Source organism: Sorex araneus, chromosome 4 (assembly GCF_027595985.1).
Source record: "Sorex araneus isolate mSorAra2 chromosome 4, mSorAra2.pri, whole genome shotgun sequence".
NCBI classification, from domain to species: Eukaryota; Metazoa; Chordata; class Mammalia; order Eulipotyphla; family Soricidae; genus Sorex; species Sorex araneus.
Window position 1 is genome coordinate 62,325,026 of NC_073305.1, and position 19,076 is coordinate 62,344,101.

A 19,076-nucleotide genomic window follows, 5' to 3' on the forward strand; every position below is an offset into this window, starting at 1 on the left:
CCTCTGTCATCTTTAATCAAGATGTCTTGAGTATTGCCTTTTGTGGGGGGTTCTGAGGCACACCTACAGTACTCAGAGAACCATGCATTCCTGGAAATCAAACCCACATATATAGCACAATCTCCAAACCTTTGAGCTATCTCTTGAGGTCTTAGATATTTTCTTGTTTTCTGATATACAATTAAAAACATATTAGACAACTGTTTCCCTTTTCTTCAGCAGAGGAGGGGGGGGCAGCAGGAGGCTTCAATGTTCAAAACCTAATCGAATAAAAACTACTTAGTTTACCTATACATTTTCCCACTATTATTTCTTTATTCCTAGTATACTTCATCCCTAAAATTACTTCACTTATAATTGTTGCTTGTTAGAAAATACCTATGAGAAAATAATTTGGAATGGGCTGTTGGTAACAAATTATCTTACTTTAAAATATCTATTTCCTTTTCATTTCACTGTATCTAGAACTCTGAGTTGATTCTTTATTTTCAGCAACTGAAAAGTGCTGAAGCTATCCCCTTTCTGCTCTCTACACCTTCTTATAAGAAACACACTGTCATGTGAATAATTTCAGTCATTAAATGACATCATTCTTATTTTAAATATTTGTCTTTGTCTTTGGTTTCTAGATGTTTGACTTTGATGTGCCTTGATGTTATTTTATTTTAATTTAACCTGTTTGGGTTCAATCGGGTTCTCTAAACTTTATTTCTTCAGCAAAATTTGGGAAATTTCATTTTGGGAAAATTTCATTTTCTCGTACTTTTCCCGCTCCTCCTATTGCTCTGGAATTCTGGTAAGAAATATATTAGCTTGTTCGTTATTGTTCTAAAGATCCCTGAAGTTCTGTTCATTTCTTTTTCAGGCCAATTTTCTTCACTGTTCACATTGGTCATTTTTATTTCCTATATTTGGGTTTACTTATTCTTTGCCCCCTCCCTTTTATTCTACTCTCAAACCTGTCTACTGAGCTTTCAATTTTAGTTGTTAATTTTTTTAGCTCTGATTTTTCCATTTTCAGATCATCTGCTGCTCTAAGATTCCTTCCCCCCCTCCTCCTTTTAAACAGTGTTAGGGCCATATCCAGTTGGTGCTCGGGAGCTAATCTTGGCTCTTTGCTTAGGAGTGATTCCTGGCAGTTCTAAAGAGAACACATGTGGTATCAGGGATTGAACCAGGGTCAGCCACATACGAGGCAAATACCTTTCCTCTTCTATTATCTTTCCAACCCTACTAAGACTTCCTGTTTTTGATTTTTCCATTTGTTTCAAGCATGCTTATAACTGCTCATTAAAAACCTTCTATGAATGACTGCTTCGAAATCTTTGCGCAGGCATCTAGGAAGGAGGACACCAAAGACAGGGTCACACGCTCTGCATTTGGGAGCCCCAGGTGTGATTCCTCACTCTGAACCATCAGGCCACACAGCGTTGGGCCAGACAGCACTGGCATTGAACCCAGGACACTTCCCCTCAGCACTGCCTGGGGAGGTCACTAGAAAAAATCTGAAGACAGGAAAAACAAAATCATTATCAGTTTTTATCAATCTACCATCTCAGTATTGGCAGAGACTAATTGTCTGTTCTCACTTAAGCTGAAAATTACAGGCTCCTGAAGTAACGTGAACTTGGCCACTGGGGATAGTGTTCTATAAACCTGGAATCTAGCCCAGGTCACACCCGGTGATGCACAGGGGTTGCTCCTAGCTCTTGCTTGGGGATTACTCCTGGCAGTGCTCAGGGGACCATTCGGGATGCTCGGAATCCAACCTGGGTCGGTTGTGTGTAAGGCAAACGCCCTACCCACTGCACTATAGCTCCAGCCCCTAAATCTGGGATCTAATTTAAGTGAAGTTCTACCTGCTTTTCTCTGACACTGTTACAGCAGAAGTAGGGGTGACAGTACCTGTAATCTTCAGGTGGGGGGCAGAAGCCTGTAGCCACCATCTGGCCGGTGTTGACGCCCACGGTGATGAGGAGCTCCTCATTATTGTTGGGCAGGGGTGGGACTTCCAGCTGCCCCTTTACCTATCCCCAGCACCCGTGTGGTTGGGAAGAGGAGGGATGCCAGTTGCTGCTCCCAACTCAGCTTTCACCCTTTTACGGGAGGGGAGTCCCTCCACCACTGCCTAGTGGCAAAAGAACTGACTGGAGGAGCCTCCTCTGGCACCAGCGCAGGAGGGAGAGTGCGGGAGTCCAGGCTCCCTGCCAGGGTCCCTACTGAATTCACGAGGCACTAGGGGCATCTCTGATCAACATCCGGCTACACAGAACCACTATCCCGGCTCTGCTTCCAGCCTTTTCTAACACCTTCTGGCAGGGAAACTGGGAGTCCAAGTCATCATTTGTGGGGGGCACTGGTCCAGGCTCCCCACGGAACTGGGACTAACAGAGATGGGGCCATAGCTCAATTTTTTTTTTTTCTGGAATACTGGCTGAAGTCTACAGGGTTGTTTTTTTCATTATGAGCTTTCAATCTTGTGGGATTGTTTTTTCTGGCCTTTTATCTACAGAATATAGGCTTTTTATTATATTAAAGCTTTTCTACTCATGTTGTTATTTCTACCTATCAGTATTTCTGGATTAATGGCTTCTCAGTGGAATTTGAAATGTTTGTGGCAAAAAGAAAACTCCAAGCTCCCTGGTGATCATGCCTTATTTTTTGACATCTTATGTTTTGTTTTTTAAGTTCATATCTGATTTTTTTAAATGTTTTGTTGTTGTTGTTGTTAAAGTTCTAGCAGTTCTTAGATTTCTCATAATCAGTAAAACTAAAATAAACAGACAAATAAAACAAGGTCAGGGACTGGAGCAAAATACAGTGGGTAGGGCATTTGTCTTGCATGTCGCCAACTTGGGTTTGAACCCTGGAATCCCATATGGTCCCCAGAGCACTGCTAGGAATAATTGCTGAGTGCAGAGCCAGGATGACTACAGAAGTGGCTACACTTCTAACTTGATGTTCTGGGGTCACTCATGGTAGTGCTTACGGGACCATATGCAGTACAAGGGATCATGCCTGAGACTGAACCAGAGTTGGCCACCTGCAAAGCAAGCAGCTTAGCCACTACACTATTTCTCCAGCTCTGGAATGATTCTTAAGCAAAACCATTGGTACTTTCTTTCCTAGAGCTTGAATTTTACATATGACTATCAGGAATACCAATGTTATACTTTGCTTTCCGCAACACAATTTTTTTTTCATAATGGACAACATTTCAAAGATAATTAAACTGCAAAATTATAAAATCCTGAGGTTAGTTATTATATTTAAATAACTTTTATTATTTAAAATCTACTTTTGGACTGGAGCAATAACACAGCAGGTAGGGCGTTTTCCTTGCACACTGCTGACCCAAGTTCGATTCCTCCTCCCCTCTTGGAGAGCCTGGCAAACTACTGAGAATATCTCACCAGCATGGCAGAGCCTGGCAAGCTACCCGTGGTGTATTCGATATGCAAAAAATAGTAACAAGTCTCACAATGGAGACGTTACTGGTGCGCGCTCGAGCAAATCGATGAGCAATGGGATGACAGTGATACAGTCAAAATCTACTTTTATTATATCTAAGTAACTCTATAATGTTAAAGATGATGATGAGGGCCAGAGCTATAGTACAGGGGGTAGGGCTTTTGCCTTGCACACAGCTGACCCGAGTTCAATCTCCAGCATCCCATATGGTCCCCCAAGCACAACCACGAGTAATTCCTGAGCGCAGAGCCAGGAATAACCTCTGAGCATAGCTGAGTGTGGCCCAAAAAACAAAAATAAATAAATAAACAAAGATGATGATAAAAATGCTAACACTGGTAATAAGAATTACTAATAAGTATTAGCCCAAGTACTTTATATAATTATCTCATTAATTCTTGGGATACTCTGGTAGGTATGACTAATAATATTCACTGTCACTGTCATCCCATTGTTCAACGATTTGCTCCAGCAGGCACCAGTAATGTCTCCATTGTGAGAGTTGTTACTGTTTTTGGCATATTGAATACACCACAGGTAGCTCTCCAGGTTCTCCAAGAGGGGTGGAGGACTCAAACCCGGGTTGGCCATATGCAAGGCAAACACCCTACCCACTGTGCTATCCTCCAGCCCGACTAATAATATTAATATGCATTTTCAGATACTGAAAATAAAGATTAACAGATATAAACTCAAGTTCGTTAAGACTCATAATTAGTTGGTAGCAGAAACTATGACTTTATATGTGAACTCTTTAATTATACACATCCTTGATACCAGGAAAAGCCTGCATCTTCCACCTTTGGCTCTCATTAACACAAAGATAAAACCAGAGACAGTCCTCGCCTTCTGGCGGGAAAATAAATGAGAGCTCTAGTTTTCTAATCTCAGATATAAAAAAGGGTGCTTCAGGACCCATGGCTTTCCCCTCTCTCCCAAGTCTTCAAGAAAATTATACTTTATCTTTGCTGATTTTTTAAATTACAAAATTACATGCTCAGATATACATCTGATGAAAATATAGATTCAGATTCCAATGTGGTTAGGAAAATAAATTGATTTGCTTACTTGACTCAAACATGTGCTGAGAGACATTTTGAAATGTGTTCTATTTGTAGAAGTGTACCAACATATTCACGGAAGCAAATGTACATGTGTACATACCCATATAATTCAGAAAGTAAGATGCTACATTTATTCACCTCAATGCCTCCTTGGAATGGTTCACTATACAGAAGAATTTCAATCTATATCAACTACCAGATTCATATATGCTTACTCTTGGGGTGGACTGGAGTGATAGCACAACGGGTAGGGTGTTTGCCTTGGACGCAGTCAACCCAGGTTCGATCACCCCTCCCTCTTGGAGAGCCCGGCAAGCTACCAAGAGTATCCCGCCCACATGGCAGAGCCTGGCAAGCTACCCGTGTTATATTTGATATGCCCAAAACAGTAACAACAAGTCTCACAATGGAGACGTTACTGGTGCCCGCTCGAGCAAATTGATGAACAACAGGATGACAGTGCTACAGTGTTGCTCTTGGGATACATCGGGAATAACACCCTGTGCAACTGGGTTGCTCTAAGAAGGCCTCCTTGGCCTTATCTATGCTTTTATTTAGGTTTTACTTCATTCACCCATTTATTTTTGGGACACATCCAGTCACGCTTAGACTCTACTTCTGACTTGTTGCCTGGCTGTTCCCCTGATGGTGCTTGGGGGACCATGTGGTGCCAAGGACTACACCTAAGCCTCCTGCATGCAAATCATGAATTTCAGCTCATTGAGCTATTTCTCTGGCCATTATTTTACTTCTTTGATTGCCCATTTTGTTTCTCATTTTCAGTGGTAAACTATAGATATCTTAATAACAGAGTCAAAGTATAGACTTTTTAAGAATTAGAGAAAAAAAGAATTAGAAAAATCATATTACCTTAACTGTTTCAATATGGTTTTTTTCCCCCAAGAAAGGTTAGTAAATGTTTAACTATGTGGGAATTAAGTTTTGTAATTCTAAAAAATTTTATATTTTTATTCTCAACATTGATCTGTAAACCCTATGCAGTATCTGTAAACTAGCCTAAAATGAATCACTGACCCAACTGCAAATTTATAATTATAAATCTCCTAAAAAAGAACCAAAAAAAAAAAGACTGCAGTATATAGATTAGAAAAAAACTTATTAACTTACTACATTAAAACCGTGAACTATAAGAGAAAAAAGTCTGATAGATTAGATTTCACCAAAACTTTAAATGTTGGCTCTTCAAAAGACACAGTGATGATAATAAAAAGAAAACCAAGACTGTGAGAAAATTCTTGCAAATCACAAATATAGTTAAGGAACAACATTCAAAGTATATGGAGTCTTAAAATACAATTAAAGTTAAATTATAATCAAACTTTGAAAAAATGAGCAAAGGACTTAACTATTTGTAACGGTTAAAATATAGTCTTCCTATATTACATAATGTACATACATAATTCACTTGTGCAACCCTTTAGGGAAATTATCTACCTTATGTTTCCTCAGATCTTTCCCACTCAATGATTAGGATGATACAAAATTCTCTTGCACAGAGTTTGTAAAACCATGTAAGTGAATACCATCAGTACATCATCAATGAATTCTTTTAAGTATTTATATCTGCAGAAGCTATATAAGACCAAGCTCCTGGAAGAACGCAGCCGCAAAGCAGCCGCACAACATCTGATAGCCTTGTTCTCCCTCTTGGAGAACCTGACAAGCTACCAAGAGTCTACTGCCCGCATGGGAGAGCCTTGCAAGCTCCTCAAGGCATATTCATATCCCAAACACAATAAAAGATACATACATATCTCTCAGAGAGCCCGGCAAGCTACCAAGAGTATCCCACCCGCATGGCCGAGCCTGGCAAGCTACCCACTCAATATGCCAAAAACTGTAATGATAGGTCTCATTCCCCTGACCCTGAAAGAGCCTCCAATCATTGGGAAAGATGAGTAAGGAAAGGTTGCTAAAACCTCAGGGCTGAGTGTAATAGAGACGTTACTGGTGCCCATTTGAGTAAATTGATGAACAATGGGATGTCAGTGAGAGTGATCTGCAGAATCAGAAAAGTAAAAGGAAAGGTGTGAAAAAGAAGAGATATGGATAGAAACAATAATATACTTACTCTATGAAATAGACTTCTCCATTTTCGGTATAGGCCATCTCCCAGTTTTCAGGTAGAGGACCTAAATTATCCTCTGCAGAAAGAGGTAGGTATTGAGGAAACTTCTGAGAAGGGTCCGTGATGGGAGCAGCAATGATGCTACTATTCACAGGCAACAGCGTTGTGTCGTGGAGAGTGTGCTCTTCTTGGTCACCAGAATCGGCTATTCAATAGTGGGGAGAGAATCGAAAACACTTAATTACCCATGGCCCGACTCCAGGAAGGTCCCTACTATATGCTTCTATATTCTTTCAAACCACATTGTTTCATTATTGGTGGCCACTGACTGTATATTCTGTTTTGTTTAAAGTTCTTTATATGAAAAGTACCAAAATGGTGGACAAAATTAATTTTGCCTAAGAAAAGAAAAGAAACTTGCTCAAGTAATGAGTTTCTCCTAATCTTAAGAAATTAGAATTATGACTCAAATCCTCAAATCTCCTTTATTAACAAGATAATTAATATACAGACTGAAAAGTACTCCCATTTCATAGGGATCATCTCCTTTCAGGATTCTCATGACTCTGGGAGGCCAGAAGTAGAGGAGGGGGAAAGTTCATGCTGAGAAATAGACGTAGTTATTACTGCCCGCTATGTATGAATTATTGAAAAAAAATTAGTAGGCACTGGCAAAGATGAAAGACTAACAAATCAAGCTAGAACATATGTAAAAATTCAGAATCTTGCTGGAGAGACACTACAGGTGTTAAGGCACTTGTCTTGCCCTCAGCTGACCTTGATTCAACTCCCAGTACCCCATATGATCCCCTGAGCACTGCCAGGAGTGATCCCTGAAGAGAGTCTAGAGTAAATGCTGAGCACTGCTGGTGATGACACCCCACCCCCTACACCAATTTTTTAGAATACAGAAATGCTATTCCACTAGTGAGTCACATCTGAGACTCTTTTTGAAAAGTGAGGATGACGTTCCTGTGAAAACCAAGACAGTTACCCTAGAACAGTACCATGTGGGAGGACTTATTTGACTTGGGTTTTAAAAGACAATTCGGAGGAGATGAGTCTCCTTGCCTCCTCACTAACTAGAACCAGCAAACAGTGATGTCATGCAACTATCCACAAACAGTACTGTTGACATGCTGGTTGAATTTTTTAAGAGGTTGATGATATTAAATGTCAGTCTCCACAGGGCTTTAAAACATAATGATCAGAGGATGCAGTTATTTTCTCTCTCCCAAGGTAATTCTCTGGGAGACATTTCTGATTTACTGAAAGCAGACTGAGGGAATAATAAATGGCTGTTTTCAAATCTTTCTCTGATGAGTAGCTCCCAAACACACACAAGAATGAAGGTAATCCAAAAGACAGATGGAGGAAATAGCAAGTCTACTCAACACCCACCTCCTTCAATGTCACCACTATCGCAGAGGCTGCTGATGTTCTTGTTCTACCCTGTATTTACTTCCTCTTCTGATACCACCATCCAGTCCTCCTTTGGAAACCACCCTCTCCCTGTCCCAAGCCAGTGTTTCAGGAGAGAGCTGATTTCAACCCACCCTGAGCTCATACAGACACTTCAAGCTATGCTCTCTGCTGTTCCTAAAAATCTGATCACTTTGGCCTTCGTAACTGGATCAGTCACAGGAGCTAAGGCAAATCAACAAACATCAGGAAGTTTTGTTTGGTACTAGCACAGCGGGTAGGGTGTTTGCCTTGCACGCGGCCAATCCGTCCCTCTTGCAGAGCCCAGCAAGCTACCAAGAGTATCCCGCCCACACAGGAGAGCCTGGCAAGCTACCCATGGCATATTCGATATGCCAAAAACAGTAACAAGAAGTCTCACAATGGAGATGTTACTGGTGCCCACTTGAGCAAATCAATGAACAACAGGATGACTGCTACTTAGTCCTCCAACTACCAAATAAGAGATGATCTCTGGATGCTAAAAATTTATTTGTGTAAACAGATTTTCATGCTGTAGATTTTGATAACCTACAAAGCTTTCAAGGCTTGGTAAGGCCTCTCTGAAAACTAAGACTGCATAAAAGAATACAGAGAAGAAACAGAAAAGTTTAATTCCTACTATTGAGTCTTTGATTCCATGTACCCTTTGCTCCTTTAGTTGCTTGGTGATGCCCTAGATTCCCTCTCCTGCTTAAATCAATTTGAGCCAGTCTCTGAACTTTGGGGAACTCTACTATGCCATCCTTGTAGCCCTGCCAGTCCTAGGGTTGAGAGAATCTCTAAATATAAAAAAGTGAGTCAACTGATCCTAGTGACTGTAGTGTGACACCTGGAACCACACAGACATGTTAGTGTCCACACAACTACTCTATTCTACCTACTCCACATATTTTAAATGTTTGGAGGAAAACCGTGAGTTTTTTAATTCTATTCCAGAATACCTACATACAAAGTCTGGTATCTAAATGGTAGGAACTAGACCTACATCTGCCTGTCTCATAAAATATGAGGGTCAAGGAAATAGAATAACAGATCATAAGCAATATTCCATTACTGTAAAATAACAATTCAGATCAGCACTCAGATAATCAGGAATCTAAAGCTCAAATGTCAGCACCTACAAAATTCTAAAGACAATAGAGAAACGAGGAAATTCACTGGCATATAGGAACAGTAGTCCAGACAAGTCCTCAAGCTCAGCAAAATTCTCAAGCCTCTTCAAGGAGGACCTCAAATCAACATTCCATGCAATGGCAATGGAAATTAAGCAATCACTGGAAGATAAATTCAATCAACACAAAAAGAATTGATTCAGAGTATGAAAGAATCTATACAAATGGAATTAAAGGAGCTGAAAAATACAATAGCAAGCCACTGCAAAATTTTTTTTTGAATACAGAAAACCATATCAGCTAACTTGAGGACAAAATACATGCTAGCAGCAATAATCAAGTAGCAAAAGAGAAGTCAAAGATAGGAGTGCAAGCTACTGCACGGATAACAGCAAGAGGAATAATGAATACCCAAAGGAGAAAACAGAAAAGGAAAAAATGATTGATGGAAGAATAACTGGTAGAATATTTAAGACTTCCTCAGTCTTTGGAGGAAGGCTTCTACAGATTCAAGAGGCCCAAGAGTACCAAACAAAATAGACTCAAACAACAACACCAAGAGACACAGTCATCAAAATTATATAAGCCAGAAAGAGAAAGAGAAATAGACTACTTGAAGCATGGAAAGAGAAGTAAAAACCTTACAAAGGAAATGACGTAAGAATCAAACAGATCTCACAGATGATATCATACAAGCAAAAAAGAGTGAAATACCATATTCAAAGTACTGAAGTAAAATAAAACTTTTAGCCTAGAGTCCACTATTCTGTGAAGCTGTCATTTAGATTTGAGAGAGATAAAACTATTCTCAAACAAGAGCTGATGACATTTCTACAGCCCCGCACGAATTACTGAAAAGCTGCTTATGAAAAGCAAATGACCAAATGTAAAAATATTGTATGCTCCTCCCCACAAAAGGCAGCATAACCCTTTCTTTATATCAATAATCTCTCTGAATCTCAATGAATTAAACTCTCCTATCAAATGACATAAAGTGGCTTGAAAACAAAATCCATCAATTTGCTGCATACAGAAAGCATGCCTAAATTCTCAGGATACACACTCAAGGTGAAAGGACAGAACAGTCATTCCATTCAACCAAAGGCAGAGTGGGACAGCCAAACTTACATCACACCAAATAGCATTCAATCCTCAGAAAGTCATCAGAGACAGGGATGGACACTACTTATTGGCTAAGGGAACAATGGATCAAGTATTGCACTGTAGCACCATAGCACCGTTGTCCCGTTGTTTTGCTTAAGCAGGCACCAGTAACATCTCCAATGTGAGACTCGTCACTGTTTTTGGCATATCAAATATGCCATGGGTAGCTTGCCAGGCTCTGCCACGTGGGCAGGACACTCTCAGTAGCTTGCCAGGCTCTTTGAAAGAGACGGAGGAATCAAACCTGGGTCAGCTGCATGCAACCCGCTGTGCTGTTGCTCCAGTCCCAACAAGTATTAATCTTATCAAAATATATGCACCAAATAAAGGGGTGTCAAAAGCCTCTGCTCACAAACTAAAAGAAAATGCATGGAAGGAAACACAGCAGTTGGAGACTTCAACATTCCCACTTTTGCCACTCGACATATCAAGCAAACAGAATATCAGAGTAAATAGACAAAAGCCCTAAATTAGGAGGCAGAAGAACATGGATTAATATTCTTTTAACATTAAGGGCCCTCTATTCCCCAAAAGCCAAATACACATTATTCTCTAGAGCACACAAAGTATTCCCCAGGATAGATCACTTACTAGGGCATAACTCAAATAGACCTAAATTTTCGAATATAAAGATCATAGCAAGCACTCTCTCAGACTACAATGCCATGAACATAGAAATTAACCACAAGAGAAGATGGGGAAAACCACTAACACTTAGAAGTTCAACAAAACACTGTTAACTGATAATTGAATCGAAGAGAAGATCAAGGAAGAAATAAAAAAAAAATTCCTTGAAATGAATGAGAATTAAGAAACAGATTATTAGACTCTACTGGGTACAGTAAAACCTGTCGGGGGGGAGGGAATTCATAGCAAACAGGCCTATATTAGGAAAGAAGAAAAAACTCAAATCAACAACCTAAATACACATCTTAGAAAGTGGGAAAAAAAACAACACATGAATACAGAATAATAATAAAAGGAAGGACATAATAAAATTTGAATAGAAACCAATAGTACAGAAGTCAAGAAAGCAAAAGAGTCAATTAAACTGAAGTCTGGTTCTTTAATTGAACGAAAGACGAAATTTTAGCTAGGCTCATAAGGAAAAAAGAGAAAATGCCTACATAAATTGGATCAGAGACAAAAGAGGACAAATTAAAACAGACCTCCAAGAAAATACTACGAGGTTAAACAACTTTATGCTGTTACAATGGAAAGCCTAGAAGAAATGGACAGATTCTTAGAATCATGAAATTTTCCAAAACAGCATGAGGAGGAAGTAGAAAATCAAACAGACCAATCACAAGCAAAGAAATTGAAAAAGTAATTAAGAATTTCCCTAAGAACAAACGCCCTGGTTCTGGTGGTTCTATCAAACATTCAGAAAAGATCTACTGCTTTTACTCTTTAATCTCTTTCAAAATGTTTTAGAAACATGGATCCTTCCTAAAAGCTCCTATGAAGCTAACATTACACTAATATCCAAAGCAGCTAGAGACACTACTAGAAATGAAAATTTGAGTCCAATTTATCTGGCAAACATTAATGTAAAATTCCTCCATAGACTCTTGGCAAATCTAATTCAATAGCACATTAAAAAAAATCATACACCATGAACAACTGGGATTCATCCCAGGCATGCAAAGATGGTTCGACATATATAAATCAATTAACATTATATACAGCACCAATAAAAGGAAAACTAAAAATCATATGATCAGTTGATGCAGAGAAAACTTTCAACAAGATCCAACACCTATTCATGAAAAAAAATCAGTAAGATAGGGGTAGGCAGAAGAAACCTTTCTAAAGATACTAATGGCCATCTATAAAAAAAAAAACAAAACACCAAAACACAGCCAGTATCATTCTCAACAGCTAAAAATTTAAAAACATTCCCTCTGAGATCAAATATAAGACAAGGATATCTAGTCTCTACGTTTATTCAATATAATATTTGAAGCCTTAACTAAAGTAATTAAGAAAAAATATCAAATAGAAAAGAAGTCAAATTATCTCTATTTGCAAATGACTTGTTCGAGTGGGCACCAGTAACATCTCTCACTGAGAGACTTAATGTTACTGTTTTTGGCATATCCAATATGCACGGGTAGCTTGCCAGGCTCTGCCATGTGGGTGGGATACTCCCAGTAGCTTGCCGGGCTCTCCGAGAGCGACGAAGGAATCGACCACGGGTTGGCTGCGTGAAAGGCGAAAGCCCAACCGCCGTGCTATCACTACAGCCCTTGCAAATGATATGATAAAATTTTAAGATTCAACTAACAAGTTCCTGGAAACAATCAATGCAGTAAAGTTGTCAGGGCAACAAAGTCAATGTACAAAATAGGTTGCCTTCCCATATATAAATAATAAACTAGAAGAAAAAGTAATCAAACATTCTATCCCATTGAAAATAATGTCCCAACTCTTCAAGTATCTAGGAACGAGTTTAACAAAAGAAGTGAAAGATCTATACCACAAAGACTTTGAATTACTTTAGAGATAGAAGACCTTAAAAAAAAAATGGAAGAGGGGCCAGAGCAATAGCACAGCGGGTAGGGGGTTTGTCTTGCACGAGGCCACCCTGGGTTCGATCCCCGGCATCCCATATGGTCCCCCAAGCACCGCTATGAGTAATTCCTGAGTACAGAGCCAGGAGTAACCTCTGAGCATCACTGGGTGTGACCCAAAAAGCAAAAAAAAAAAAAAAAAAAAAAAAAAAAAAAGGGAGAATTATTTGATGTTCATGGATTGGAAAAACCAATATTATTAAAATGATAACCTATGTAAATTACTAAATTACTATATAGGCTAAACCAATCTTCAACCAAATTCAGAAGATATTCTTTAAAGACTTAGAACAGTCAATAATTCATATGGAATCATAAAATACCAAATAATCAAAGCCATACAGAAAAATAAGAAGCTGGGAGGCATCTCATCTAACTTTAAAGTGTACTATAAAGCCCGGTGATAAAAACAGCATGGTACTAGAATAAGGATGGACTCTGAGCATTGAATAACCTAAGACAAAGCCTCAGCTCTATTGCTAACTAATCTGCAACAAAGATGCTGGGTACGTGAAATGAAATGAAGTAAATATAGCCTCTTTAACAAATCATTTTGGGAAAACTGTATAAACACAAGCTTGAAAAAAAAAATTCTGGACCCGTACCTCAGAATTTACACAAATTCAACTCAAAATGGATCAGAGACCTTGAGATCAGACCAGAATTCATAAAATACACTGAATAAAATATAGGCAGAGCCCTTCCAAGGTGTGGATCACAACTTGTCTTTAACGCCATTATTGCAAAGGCCACAGAATAAAAAATAAGCAGGGGTCAAAGCAATAGTACAGCAGGCAGGGTGCTTCTCTTGCATGCGGCTGAGCCACATCCAATCCTTGACACTCCATAGGGTCCTGGACCCTTGTCAGCAGTGCTTCCTGAGCAGTGGCCAGAGAGAGAACTGAGCACTGCCAGCTGTGGTCCAAAAACCAGGAGGAGGGGGAGGGGAATGGACTTCATCAAATTAGAGCGCTTCTGCATAGCAAGAGATATATGGGCTAAAACTGAGACACCCAACTAAATGAGAGAAAATATTTTTACTTAACAAATCAGATAATGGGTTGACATCCAAAATATATATTCACAAAACTCAACAACAACAACAACAACAACTGTTGGATAAGATTGGTCAGTCCTTTCTCCTCTGCAGCAAAGGCTTCAGGTTTACTGAGTAACACCCATTACAGTGCTCCCAAAGCACTCCCATTCATCTTTAACTTCTCCTTGTGCTCTGCTTTCCCTATCTGTTAATCGCTCATCTCCCCGAGTCAGAACCTGTAACTTGTAAAGTCAGATTCTTCAGAGATCTCTGGGTTCAGTAAGTGAAATATTGTTTTCTCTTCCCTTTATGTCCTTTGCAGTTTACTTTACAGCAATGTTCTTTTTGTATAGACACAGGAAGACAGTTAATGCTATGCTTTTATAACAGCAGTTAAGTGATTCCGAATAATACTTAACTCCTTGGCATCTGTCATATTTACTGAATTTAAGCCTAATCTGCCTTAGGTCTTAGCACCCCCAAAGCAGGGTCCCAAGGAAAGGACTTGGATGGACCCAGGGCAAGCCGTTAGCTACCCCTGCATTGAAAATGGACAGGCCAAGAGCCATAAAACTTATAATAAAGAACATGGTCATGGACAAATTCTGTCATAACCCAAAGAGAAGTGACTGAACAAGGACCCTGCAGAGATTAGGAAGGACTAATCTAGCCTGAGGACTGCAGTCTGGGATATATAGCGAGATGTTCCCAGGAGAGCCACCCTATAAGCTTAATAATCTCTTCCTGGGTCCATATAAAATGACTAGAAAGATTATTAGGAAGTAAATTTAGAATCATTGTTTATGGACTAAAGGAAAGGAGCAGTATGTCCTGGGATGAAATTCTGTCCTTGGGTGGATCTCCTAGCAGGATGAGAAGACATAAAAAAAGTCTTCTTTGTCTCGGAAGAGCTTTGCCAGAAGGAAGGGCTTTCCTTTGAAATATGTTGGTTGTGCTAATTACCTATGTATAATTGCTACCCGCCCCCCCACTCTTGGTGATTGTTCTCCAAAATTAAGGCTGTGCGAGTGCGCATGGGGAGCAGGAATGCAGGCGGTGAGTGAGACTGGGGGCAGCATGAGGCTAGTGTGGGGGTGGGAGATGGGAAGGAGGGGCAGGGGAAAACTAGAATGGGGCACACAGTGAGACTGGATAGGCGCACAGGAAGAATGGGATAATGGCAGGACAGAGATGGCAATAAACGGCGACTGATCACTAACCAGCTTGGCGACCCTGTTCCCTGGGGCACCTGTTGGGGCATCAGCAGGCCAGGGTGGGGGAGCAGCTTATGGCCACCGAATGCACATACATGGTGAGTACCTACACACATTTTTTGAACACACACACACAAACAACAACAAAATTTCCAAAAAAGGGCCGGAGCGATAGCACAGCGGGTAGGGCGTTTGCCTTGCACGCGGCCGACCCGGGTTCGATCCCCGGCATCCCATATGGCCCCCCAAGCACCGCCAGGAGTAATTCCTGAGTGCAAAGCCAGGAGTAACCCCTGAGCATCGCTGGGTGTGACCCAAAAAGCAAAAAAAAAAAAAATTCCAAAAAAAAAGAAATGGGGAGAGGAGAGGGCAGACAATTCTTTAAAGAATTCTTTGAAAGTGGCTGGTCAACAGGCATATAAAAAAAGTCCTCATTGTCACTTAGGGAAACCGAAATTGTGATGACAATGAGATATATACTCACACCAGTGAGAACAACACATATCAAAAAAACTGGGAACAATCTGTGCTGGTTGGGATGTGGTATAAAAGGCCTGTCACTCACTGCTGGGGGGAATGTTTCTGGTTCAATACCTATGAAAAGCAGTATGTAGATGTCTCAAAGTAAGAACTGAGCTACTGAATAACCCAGCAATGCCACTTCTGGATTATTATCTATACCCAAGTCACAAAAACATTCATTCAAATGGATATATGCATACCATTATTCATCGTAGCACTCAGCACAATAGGTAGACTATGGAAACAATCTAGATGTCCAGTAACAGATGGATTGTGAAGGTATAATATATACAACAGAATATTAGGTATCTGTAAGGAAGCATGAAATCAAGCAAAGATGTATAACTGTGGTATATAGAATAACAGAATGAGGAAATACAAGGTAGTAATACTAGACTTAGTAATAGATTGCCCACGACCCTAGAGGGAAGGGAAGAAATAGGGGGGAGACCTAAGAAGTGGACAAGAAGTAACTGGAGCAGGGAGCAGGCATGCAGGTGGGATAGAAGTGTGGTGTTTGTATATATTTAAGCCACAGAGCCAACAACATTGAAAACATGAGATCCAAACTACACCAACTAAACTTGAAAATGTGTTGGTCAAGGAGACATTCTGAGGAGTGGGAGAGAACCAGAGGGCACTGCTGGTGGGTCTGGTGTTAGAATATAATGTGCCTGAAACTCAACTTTGAATAAGTCTGTAAATCACAGTATTTTAATAAAAGAAATTTTAGTGAGAGACTATGTAGACAAAGAAAACTGAACAATTCAAGTTCTGTGGCACATGTTTTGGATTCATAAAACCTTCCATTTAATTTAACAAACATTGAGAAGCATTACTGTCATTCTCCTTTATAAAAGTTGGAAATAAATCTATAGTGTGCACATAGGCCAGACTTCCAGAACATAGACTGGACAGAGAGAAGTCAGAATCTCTTACCTTCTAGTGGGGTGATATGTACTATTTCTCAGTGTGATCAGATGCAGCAAAGGGCAAGTTATAGTAAGACTGCTTATCTCTCAAAAATTCCAACAATACAAACTTTTAAAAAAATTTATGTCAGGCAACTTTATAAGAAGGCACTTTAGTAATATAAATGCATGTCAAAACGCATTTTTGGCAAAGAAATGCATTTCTCAGTTATGAACTTTTGAGGCCATATAGATCTCTTTAAATGTTTTGAGAATTAAAATGATCTCATATTTTTCACGCATACATCATTACACTACCATACTCATCGCCAGAGAGAACAATTTCTTCAACTGGTCCATATAGATCCTAAAAGGCTGCACAATACATAATGATTTAAAACACAGAGAACACAGTATTGGAATCAGACTTTCTAAATTAAGTGAAAGCTTCAGCACTCACTGGCTTTGTGATTATTGGACAAGTTATTTGCCCTCCCTGGTTAATATTAGGATCCTCGCAAAGTACATGACACTCAGCAGGAGAGAGACATTACCACTTATTGTTATATCACTATCTTTTGATATTCCAAAACAATGTTTTATCCTTGTCTACTAATGAAAAAGAACTATCAGCCACCTAATGTTCAATGATAGGAAGGCACCTGAGGGGGGGTGGGCGGGGGAGGCTATAAATACAACTAAGAAAGATTTTGATGTCTCTTGGAGGTGGTTAATGAATGCGCAGGTATCCTTTAATTGTAGTGGTTTGTTATCAATTTTCCGAATTTCTAAGAACATGAACTGTACACTTTCCCTCCCCTCCCCGAGTCTTTTTATATGATACATAATATCCGACAGCCTTGCACTTCCAAGGTGAATGTTAGGCATGATCATGCATTGCTGCCATGATAGCCATCAGCAGGAAGGAAGATGGCCACCTCCTGAGACTGTTTCTCTCATTTAGATGCCCAGCTCTGTGCCTGCAGACATCTGCCATGTTGTTCTGGCTATGCCATTTAGACAGTCAGCATGCAAAGCGTGCACAACAGCTTTTGAATTCTCTCCCAGTCCTGAAAATAGCACTGTAGCACTGTCATCCCTCTTGTTCATCGATTTGCTCGAGCGGACCAGTAACGTCTCCATTATGAGACTTCTTGTTACTGTTTTGGGCATATCGAATATGCCACGGGTAGCTTGCCAGGCTCTGCCGTGGGGGCGGGATACTCTCGGTAGCTTGCCAGGCTCTCCGAGAGAGATGGAAAAATTGAACCTGGGTCGGCTACCTGCAAGGCAAATGCCCTACCCTCTATGCTATAGCTCCAGTCCTGAAAATATAATGTTTAATAGGTGTTCCACAATGTATTTGCATTTGGATATGATTCTAATGCCTTTATCAGGACTGACCCAATCAGGAGCCAAGACCTCATCCTGCCACTGTCACTCTATGCTCCAAGTGGCTGGTGTACTGCTACTTATAGCTCTTTAGAGTGTAAAATGCTTTGACAAGGTTAGTTTGATATTTGGGGAGTATCAATTATCGGAAATGGATGTATGTGAGCTAGTGTGTGGCAGGTTGTCAGCTGTCAGTTGTGACTAGTATATTCTTTAGAGAGGGCGGATGCTCCATGATATGCAAATTTCAGGCTATAGCTCTTCGTATTCTATCAACTTCCTTGGTGTTAAGCTCGGAATCGGAAAAAGGACCATCAGGAATCTCTTGGATTTTATTTTTGTGTAGAAATTACTGATTGCACTGATACTAGCAATGATGACCTTAGACTAGCAGCTTTTCCTTGGTGGCTTTTGGATATTGCTAGGGGTCAGATTTTCTAACACATGGCTCTGAGATCCTGGTTCAGCCTCTGGTACTACAAGATCCCCAAACACCACAGGAATGAATTAGCCTTGAACAAATAGCCAGGAGTATGCTCTGAATAATGCCTCGTGTGGCCCCAAAAACTAAAAATAAATGGAGGACAAAGAACAGCAAACATGCTTCTTGAAGACCTTCACAGAACTATGTCTTTTTTTGTGTGTGTGTGAACCAAATTTTTATTTACACACCGTATCTAGAAGCAGATACATAAATTATACAATTTCCAATGTGCAAGAAATTAGTTTGTTTACAAAACAAAACACGTATTCAGAACTGTCTTACATGTTACCTCCAATCTCTATTACTGCTGTTCTTACATCCATGTTTTGAGTTATATCATGATTTTAACTTATATTTTTAAAAAATCAAAAAGTTAAAGTATTATCTACCTTTGAAAATAATGACGTTTTATGTTTTTATATTGGTAAAAACTACCATGAAATATATAGTTGTTTCAAATAGGTAAAATGATACAATTTCAATAAGGACATATGTATAAGTTTCTCTAGATATTGCAAGCTACACCTAACTAGCTGTAACTGAAATCATTTTAATAAAAAAGGTTTCATAGATCAAA

At 39.7% G+C, this 19,076-nt stretch overlaps 1 protein-coding gene across 14 annotated transcripts in view; it reads right to left on the reverse strand.

The window, feature by feature from the left end:
- MAGI1 (membrane associated guanylate kinase, WW and PDZ domain containing 1) overlaps nucleotides 1-19,076 on the reverse strand; it is a 754,097-nt gene that overhangs the window by 117,210 nt on the left and 617,811 nt on the right. For all 14 annotated transcript variants that reach the window (XM_055137091.1, XM_055137098.1, XM_055137099.1 and 11 more), the window contains exon 5: nucleotides 6,628-6,829. In XM_055137091.1, the coding sequence (XP_054993066.1) occupies nucleotides 6,628-6,829 (202 nt within the window). The remainder of the gene's footprint in view (nucleotides 1-6,627; nucleotides 6,830-19,076) is intronic.